Source organism: Parasteatoda tepidariorum, chromosome 9, assembly GCF_982258835.1.
Source record: "Parasteatoda tepidariorum strain Cologne lab strain chromosome 9, Ptep-v5.0, whole genome shotgun sequence".
NCBI lineage: Eukaryota > Metazoa > Arthropoda > Arachnida > Araneae > Theridiidae > Parasteatoda > Parasteatoda tepidariorum.
The window spans coordinates 22298435-22308557 of record NC_141763.1 but is presented as its reverse complement, the minus strand read 5'-3'; the positions used below and the strand labels follow the sequence as shown (position 1 = coordinate 22308557).

Genomic DNA, 10123 nt, shown 5'->3' with positions numbered 1-10123 from the left:
ATTTAAAGGAATTGTGTTCCAAATATTATTCCTTATGGCTTTCTTGGGACGAGCAAAAAAGTGTGATTTGGTAGAATTATGCAAGGAATTGGGCGAAACTATTATTGAAAATGTTACAGTATGTGACTTGATAAATCTTATAAAAAAAAGTCTGAAAATTACGAAGTGAATCTAGTTAAAGAAATATTAGAAGCAATTAAAGAAAATCGTATCGAAAAAGAAGAAAAAGAAGAAAGAAAACGCCAAGAAGAAAAAGAAGAAAGAAAACGCCAAGAAGAAAAAGAAGAAAGAAAACGCCAAGAAGAAGAGGAAGAAAAACTACGCCAAGAACGGCAAAAACAAGAAGAACGCCAATTTGAACTCGAGAAATTAAGGCTTAGTGCCCAATTAAGTGGCCCTTCAAATCAAAATATTGGCACTACTCTGCGGAATAAGTTAGATATTCATAAGTTAATGCAGAATTTTGATCCCAAGGAAGATGAAATCAGTCTTTATTTAGTAATTTTTGAGCGTCAAGCAAAACGAGCAGAAATACCAAAAGAAGAGTGGGTTACTCATTTATTATCTTTTCTTTCACCTGACATAACAAAATTAATAGCAAGAGAATCTGAAGAACAAACGTACAACTATGATCATGTTAAGGAAATTTTAATGAAGAGGTTTAAGCTAAGTCCAGAAAAATTTAGGATCAAATTTATTCAGCACCAAAAGAAGTTCGATAATAGTTGGAAAGATTTCGTTTTTGAATTAAGGAACTATTTAAACGAATGGGTTCAAGGATTGGAAGTAAAAGATTTTGAAACCTTGCTGGATCTAATGGTTACTGATCAAACTAAACGAAGAGTTCCCAATGAAGTGCGTGATCATTTTATAGACACTTGGTCAAAAATAACTTCATCTACAAAGCTGGCAGAAATACTTGACGAGTACGAGAATGTACGTGGAAGTCGCAAACGAATTGACTTGCAGGTAAATTCTGAAAATCGGAGATTCAATTGGCGAGAAGAAAATGCCACACGGAAAAATTCACAGGGAGCTATTTCAAAGAATAGCCGAAATGAAGAAAATAAAAGAAAATATGAGTACAAGCAAGCAATTTATGATCAATTTGATAGACGTACGCCTTTAAAATGTTACGAATGTGGATCTACTAATCACTTACGACCTCAGTGCCCGAAGCTTAAGTGCCAAAAGCCACCCGCTCAAGTTAATCGAATCGGAGCAGGACACGAAGAAGACAAATTACTAACTCCGTACACTCTTATGGCGAAAGTAAATGGAATTAGGATGCCAGTTCTTCGAGATTCAGGTGCAACTATTGATATCATATGCAGAAAATATGTGACTCCAGATATGTTTACTGGCGAAACTGTGTGGGTACAACAACCATTAGATGAAGGCCCAACTTGTTTACCATTAGCAAAAGTTTCGTTATCTGGTCAGTTTGGCAACATTGTAACCAAAGCGGCTGTGGTTAGAAGTGAGTTGGATAAAGGTCGATATCTCCTTGGGAATAGAACAGCGGCTAGATTGCCAAATCTGCAAATGACGCCAATGCAAATTTCAGAGTTAAACGCAGTTAGTACCAGATCGCAAGCTCGTTTAAAAGCAGAAAATGAAGAATATGAGAAACAAAATTCGAACGATACCGAAAACTCTTCCGAACAAGATAATAAAAATCAGGAAATTATTTTAGATGAGAAAGATGACGAGCCAGTTTTAGAAACGGATGCCGTCAGTTCAGAAATGGAAGAGATATTACCAACTCTAAATGCCAACTCTGATGAACTTTCTTTAATACAGGTAGATCACGATGAATTCGTTAAAGCTCAACAGGAAAGTGCCGAGTTAAAATCAGTTTTTAAAACCGTGGAAGAAGTTATTCAGAATCAAAACAGTAAACATCGCTATCTGGTTGAAAGAAAACTTCTTTTTAAATGCCAAGAAGGACGATTAGGAGAAGAAAAAAAACTTTTAGTTATACCTGAGAAATTTAGAAGCCGGATTTTAAAGTTATGTCATGAAAGTACTTCCGGACACCTTGGTGTAACCAAATCCAAAGATAGATTGGCGCGATATTATTTTTGGCCAAAATGCTATAAAGAGATGGAAGAATTCGTACGAACCTGCGATAGTTGTCAAAAAGCGGGGAAACCAAATGATAAAAAAAAGGCTCCTTTAAAAATTGTACCAGTCATACAGGAAATATTCTCAAAACTAAACGTTGATGCAGTTGGTCCTCTTCCCACCACGCCAAGTGGAAAAAGATACTTGATTACAGCCATTTGTATGTCGTCAAAATATCCAGAAGAAATCCCAGTGAATGATATAGGATCTGTGTCGGTGACTGATGCCCTACTTAATATTTTTTGTAGAACTGGTTTCCCACGAGAAGTCCAATGCGATCAAGGAACTTCTTTTATGAGCATGCTAACAACTGAGTTTTTTGATCGATTTGGCTTAAAGGTTCGGCATAGTTCCGTTCATCACCCACAGTCGAATCCCGTAGAAGGATTTCATAGAACTATCAAGCTGATTTTACGGGTACTTTGTTTGGAGTCTAGTTCTGACTGGGAGAAGTTTTTACCATTTGCCCTTTTGGCTTTGAGAACTATAACACATGAAAGTACAGGATTTTCGTCAGCAGAGTTAGTACACGGAAAAAATTTGCGTACTCCTGAAACTTTGTTGTATGAACAGTGGACCAAAAGAGAAATAGACGAATCTCCTGCGACGGAATACGTTTTTCACCTAATAAACCGCTTAAAAAGATGCCAAGAAATTGCAGTTAGCAAGATGGAAGATGCAGCGTTAAAAAGGAAATCGTATTACGATAAAAATAGTATTAGGAGAGAGTTTAGTGCCGGAGATTTGGTTCTTGTTTTGGCTACATCTAGAGCTAATAAATTGTCTGCTCAATGGATTGGGCCGGGGAAGATAGAAAGCAAAATGTCTGAAACTAATTATTTAGTGAATATTCCAGGAAAAAGAGAGAGTTCACAGATTTATCACGTAAATATGCTTAAACCATATTATAAACGGCCTGCAATAATTAATTTTCTATCATGTGCAGAAAACGATTCTTCATCTTTAGAACAAGATATTGACTTTCCACAAGTGTATATTTCACCAGATGAATTTGATGTATCTGAAATGATTAAAGACAGTCACCTAGATAATTGCCTTAACGGACATGAAATCAACCAATTGAGGAATATTTTAAGAAGATATTCGAAAAGTTTTTCAAATAACCCAGGAAAAACTAACTTAATTGAGCATGACATTCAACTTAGTACAAATAAGCCAATTATTTCCAAGCCTTACCGAACTTCACCCAGACAAACAGAAATTTTAAAAACTGAAGTACAGAAAATGTTGGACTTAAAAATTATTGATTTAGGTGAGAGTGATTATACTTCTCCTATGATCCTAGTAGAAGCACCAAATAAAGATCCAAGGCCCTGCATTGATAACCGTCGTCTCAACGAAATAACGGTAACACAATATTTCCCACTTCCGAACATAGAAGACCGAGTTGAAGAGGTAGCCAAGGCAAAATTTATCAGTCTTTTAGATTTCGCCAAGGGATATTGGCAAATTAAGCTTAGTCCAAACGCTCAAAGATTAGCTACTTTTGTTTCCAGTTTCGGAACTTATAGGCCATTACGACTTCCATTTGGGTTGAAGAATGCCCCCTATTTTTTTAGCAAATTAATGGCACGACTACTAAAGGGTTTAGAAGAATTTGCAGTGCCATACCTTGATGATATAGCAATTTTCTCAGATACCTGGGATCTTCATTTAGAACATCTTAATTGTGTATTGCAGCGTATCAAAGAAGCAGAACCTACAATGAAACCTTCAAAATGCCGTTTTGCGCAAGATCATGTTCTTTATCTAGGACATATTGTCGGACAAGGCTATAGAAAACCCTCTGATATAAAAACACGAGCAGTTGCCGAATTTCCTGTACCTAAGACCAAAACTGAGATCAGAGCATTTTTGGGACTAGCGGGCCATTACAGTCGATATATACCAATGTTCGATATATACCATTCTGGTTGCACCATTAACAGACACTTTAAAAGGCAAAACAAAAAAGGGAGAAATTACCTGGACGATTGAATGCGAAGAAGCCTTTAAGAAACTAAAAGAAAAATTAACGAGCCAACCTATACTCTTCTCTCCCAACTATGAAAAGGAATTTATCTTGCAAACAGATGCTTCGGAAATTGGTATGGGTGTGGTATTAACACAACTAGATAATGAAGGCCATGAACACCCCATAATATATCTGAGTAAAAAGTTTAATGAGTCCGAAAAAAAAATTATTGTACTACGGAAAAAGAATGCGCCAGTATAATTTTTGCCATCAAAAAATTACGACACTATTTAGATGGGCAAAAGTTTACTATCCAGACTGATCATCACCCGCTAACCTGGCTTAAAACAAATGCTAGTTCAAATGCCAGACTTATGCGTTGGGCTTTAGCATTACAACCGTTTAATTTTAAAATTGTGCATAGAGCTGGTACTAAGAACAAGAATGCAGATTGTCTCAGTAGAGTATCTTTAAGTTCTTGATTTGAATTAGACAAAAGTTAATTGAGGGGGAGGAATATGTAAATAATGTTTGTTTTTCTTATTGATATTGATACAGATTAGTCTTATTTCCTTATTCATATGTATGATTTATTTATTTTAAAAAACTAACTCGTAAAGAAAGTAGTTGCTATTAAAGTTTGAATTAAAGCTCTAATTAAGGTGAAAATATAAAATAAAAATGCATTGATGTTTTTGAAATTGAACCAGTTAAATTTAATTTAAGAAAGTGTTTAAAAATGATTATATTGAAAATGAAACATAGGTGTTAAGCGAATTTGTTTGTAGAGAAAAGTGCTAGTGTTCTTAAATATGTTATTTTTTTATGCATATAAATATTAACAAGATTGAGTAGAATCTAATTATGTGAAGCTTAAAAATCTTAAGTATATTGTTTGGATTAAAAAAAAAAAAATAGTTATACCAAGAAAAAAAAAATAAGCACTTTGAAAAAAAAATCTGGTTAGCTTCAGTTTTTAGATATTGTTGTATATATGTAAATAGTTATGTTAATTTGTATTTATTTTGTGTGAAGTTAAATTATAATATTTATTTACATTCTAATTTTATTTCGAATATTTTACTTTGATATCAAAATTGAGTTACAAGTGAATTGTCTATTAATGTTTACTGCAAGAGTCTAAAAATAATTTAGAAATTTTAAGTTTTAAAGTTAATTATTGTACATCACTTCTAATGTAAAAATTGTATCTTGCATTTAATTTGACAATTAGAAAATTTAAATTTAAAAGTGAAATGTTTTGATTATAACATAATGCATTGGTTTCAACCTTAAGTTTTAGAGGACACAAAAAGTTCATAATAAACTTTTCCCCTGATTTCTATGGAAAAGTTCTTCCAAGGGGAGAGGCGTTGTAAAGTTTTAAAATATTAAAGAATTTATAAAAGCAGACGATTGTAAAGTCTAAAAATATTAAAGAAATAATGGGTTTGCAAAATCATAATTAAAATAAAGTAAACGCATAAAGAGATAAACTTAAAATAAAAGCAGACGATTAAATTAGAAGTCAATATTTAGAACGACAGAGTTGTTGATTCTTTTTAGATTAGTTTTATTGTGGAATTTGAGTTTCCTTATATCCCGTTACGGGTTTTCCAGTTGTTTATGATGTTTTCACTATCCCGTTACGGGTATTGCATATTTCTTAATGTTTGTGTTTGTTAATAAAAGTTTTTATTTAAAAGAAAAACTGAATAGTTCTTGATATAGCTTATGATACGTTACAGTATTATTAAACGAACAGATGATGAATCTTTAGACGCACTCTTCGCATGCATTTTTGGAATGATAACAGCGTACAAAACTTAGTCGCCATAAAAATAGTCACAAGGAACTTTTTTTTTTAAATTTTATAACCACTGTTGAACAGTCGTCCCAATTTCGTGACTTTACGAATCCAATCTAGAATATAGGGAAGCTCCTAGATCAAGATTTATTTGCGTTACATGGAGAGGAAAACCTCCCACGATTCACTTGAGGATAAGGAGCCTCTAATCCATAACCGAGCCGTTAACCACTGGGGATATTTCTCGTCAGTTCTGTTGTCGGTGCGAACCGGAAGCAGAACTTGTATCCATCAGCAACCTCGTTCGGAGGCTACCGTTTTATCCCTTGTCCAACACGGCTCAATATTGTACTGAATATTGATCCCGCGAAAAACTAGGTTATGGTAGAGATTTTTGTTGACTCATCTGAACTGATATTTAACGTTATTTCATAGGCTTTTAAGATACAGCTAAAAAAATTATTAGCTTGTTTATGGTGGACTCAAATTTATATTATTATTTATTATTGTTTATTGAGAGCTTATTGTGATGGACCCATGGACGATTCACTATATATGGGGGTTCTGCTGTATTTAATTCATTATTGTCTCTTTCTGAAGAACAGGAAGTGGGCAATTTAGGCGTTACTCTCCAAACAATCCCATATTACACATAACCTTTTTAGAATGAAACCGAAACATGGATTCTTTTTTGGTATTAAATTCGATAACCCCCAAAAAAAACAACCTTAGCACTTAAAACGTGACTCTCACTCTATTTTAGTGCTTATATCGATCTCACTACCTGACTTAAGCATTCGTGTTATGACTTATGAGATTTCTTTTTCTAACTTTTAATACTCTTACCTGAGCCATTAAGAAATACACTTTTTACCACTATTATTATTAAAAAAGAATTGTTATATAATTTGAAATACGAAATTTAACGGCGGAGTATCGGCCTTGTATTGCTGTTTTGTAATCGCTGAAGGCTGGAATTCCTTCTTGGCCTTTGGCTTGACGAATGAAATGAACAGGGATGCCAACTTGCTCCGCTTTGTGAAATAGTATTTTCAAGTGGTAACGAAATTTAAGTTACTTTCAGTTCAGTATTTTTCATTTCAAGTAATTTTGTCACCACTACTTATCAAAAATTATAAGTATCATATAAAATGCAACATTAAAACATTCATCTACTGGTTACTCTATTAAAAAGTAAGCCTAACTATCCTTCTTTAACGAATTTTACTATATACTTTAAAATGCGCAGCTGCTACAATTCAAACGCAAGTGATAAAGTGGAAGGAAGCAGAAATCAATATTCTTCCATTGGGATGCCTGCAAGTAAGATAGTGAGGGCATCTTTATCCTGATTGGTTGTTGGAAGGAGGGCATTTGTTTACGTTACAACTGTTCTTTTCATTCTATTTCGAGTAAGCCAAGTATCAGTTGTCCTAAGTAACACAGCCTATGCTCTTGTGCAAAGTTTTCAATTGTACCTCTATATATTTACACAAAGGCAAGTACGAATCTAAATAGAATATAGACAAACTTATCATTCATCGAAGTTACCAGGTACACAAAAGAGATCACGGTTACGATAAAATACGTTAACAAAAAATAAATCTAATTTAAGTAAAAAAAAGCAAACCAGAAAGAATTATATTTCAACAAATTGGATGCGCTATACGGCTACGTATTTAATTAATTTAACATTTTAAGTTATGTAGAGAAACTTGCTTACTTTAATAATCCACATTGCTGATGAAGATTAGCTGGTGTCAACTTCATAGGTCACATGCGTGGATATTGGTTTTCTACTTGGAATGCTAGCACCCAATTATAATTTAACTTCCAAGTAATTCTAAAACTTCCTTCGGTTACAACTTTACGACGATTCAATTAATTTAACAATTATAATCTTATCTTCATTTCATTCGCCAAGGGCCAAAAGAAAGAATCCTAGCCTTCAGCGATTTCCAGAAACTGAAATCTACGATATCCACAAGAATATCCAAATTTTAAATTGATTAATAATTCTTTTTCAATAAAAAAAGTGGTAAAATATTTATTTCTTCCTAGTTCAGGTAAGAGTATTCAAAGTTAGAAAAATCTGTCCTCTCAAGTTACATCAGTTCATGAAATCAATATAAGCTCTAAAATAGAGCGAGAGTCGCGTTTTAAATGCTAAGTTTATCATTATTTCTTTTGCAAGGGGGGGGGGATATCGAATTTAATACCTAAAAAGATTCTATGTTTCGGTTTCTTTCTAAGAAGGTTCTGTGTAAAATGGGATTGTTTGGAGAGTTACGCCTACACCGCTCACTTCCTGTTTTTTTAGGAGGAGACAATAATAAATTAAACACAGCAGAACCCTCATATATAGTGAATCGTCGGTGGATCCATCAATAAACAATAACTCACTATATACCAAGATGCACATTTCTTTTTATCATATTGCAGTAGTATTGTAGGAGATTGTAATTGCAACAGTAGGGGAGAGGGGGTCAATTGTAAAATTTTTTACTTAACTATTTTTAACTAACAAAAAATCGAATATATCATTAGTATTAATTGACAGACGAGTAAAGTTGGCCTTTGGCTTGACGAATGAAATGAACATCAAATTGCTCCGCTTTGTGAAATAGTATTTTCAAGTGGTTACGAAATTTAAGTTACTTTCAGTTCAGTATATTCATTTTAATTAATTTTGTCACCACTACTTATCAAAAATTATAAGTATCATATAAAATGCAACATTAAAACATTCATCTACTGGTTACTCTATTAAAATGTAAGCGTAACTATCCTTCTTTAACGAATTTTACTATATAATTTGATACCACTTTATTAAAAATATTCCAGAAAGCGGAGCAGTTGGCATCCCTGAATGAAGTAAATCACTGATTAACTGATGAGAACTGAAGTAAATCACTAAATTTTCCTAACGTTTCCGACAGAAATTCTTTGAAGTTATGATTGGGTAATAGCCCTTCAAGAAGACAACCAATATCCACGCATGTGACCTGTAAAGTCAACATTCGTTAATCTTTATCAGCAATGTGGAGTATTAAAGTTGAGCTAAGTTTCTCTAATTATATCATAAAATGTACAGAGCACATCGAATTTGTTGAAATATAATTATTTCTGTTCAATGATACAATTCTGATACTTCAATTGGATTTATTATTTGTATACGTATTTTATTGAAACTGTGATCTCTTTTCTGTTTTGTGTACCTGGTAACTTTGATTCATCATAAGTCTGTTTATATTCACCATGGCTTGTATTTGTGAAAATATATAGAGGTAGAATTGAAAACTTTTAAAAGAACATAGGCTGTGTTACTTAAGACAATTGATACTTGGCTTCCTTGAAATAGAATGGAAAGAACAGTTACTAACGTAAACAAATGCTACATAATCATAAGAGTTCTGTGGAACGTAATCTTAAGAGTCTGGGTAATCATAAGAATTTAGGAACCACTAGTTTATTTCATCTTTCGGTTCATTTTTCAATGATATTTTAAGATTAAACATATGCATTTGTTTATAAGACAAGCTCAATGTAAGGACAATTTCTTCTGCTATGGTGAATTGTTCTTATAACATACTTTTAATGTATCTAATTTCAGTCTGGCTGGTCCAATCAAGTGCTGACCATGAGCTATCTTATATCCTTGACTTTCTAGCAATATTTTTTTTCTTTTCGAATGTATGCATCACCGATGATTAGTTATATTGAGAATTATTTTAAATTTTTAACTAAATGCGATTGTAAGCTATACAAAAAAATTGAATGTATCATCGATTATTTGTATTGCTGGGAATCGTTTTGAATTTTCCATTAATGCAATTGTAGGCTATACATCAAAAATAAATCCCTCACCGCTCGTTTGTTATTCTGGAAATCATTTCGAATTTCCTATCAATGCAATTGTAGTCTATTTATGAAGAATAGCTGTAACTAATCATCACCGATGATTAGTTATACTAGAATCATTTTTAATTTTTAGCTAATGCATTTGTAAACTTCATATGAAAAATAAATGTATCAGCGATGTTATTCTGTAAATCATTTCGAATTTTCTGTGAATGCAAGTGAAGTAATAGTAAAGAATGCAGTGAATGTAGACCATACGTCTTGGGCAGTGTTTCCCAAAGTGTGGTATGTGTACCCCCAGGAGTACGGGAACTGTTTAGTGGGGTACGCGTTCTAATGCGAAATATCTTGCA

At 33.1% G+C, this 10123-nt stretch overlaps 1 protein-coding gene across 1 annotated transcript; it reads left to right on the top strand.

Moving 5' to 3' along the window:
- The first annotated feature begins 453 nt into the window (after positions 1-453).
- Positions 454-4125, top strand: LOC147803381 (uncharacterized). Its single transcript, XM_087151275.1, has one exon. It carries the CDS (start codon positions 454-456, stop codon positions 4123-4125), a length of 3672 nt encoding a protein of 1223 aa, XP_087007401.1.
- The last annotated feature ends 5998 nt before the right edge of the window (positions 4126-10123 follow it).

Coding starts and splice junctions, on each gene's coding strand:
- LOC147803381 (XM_087151275.1), top strand. CDS start 454: ATGCAGAATTTTGATCCCAAGGAAGATGAAATCAGTCTTTATTTAGTA.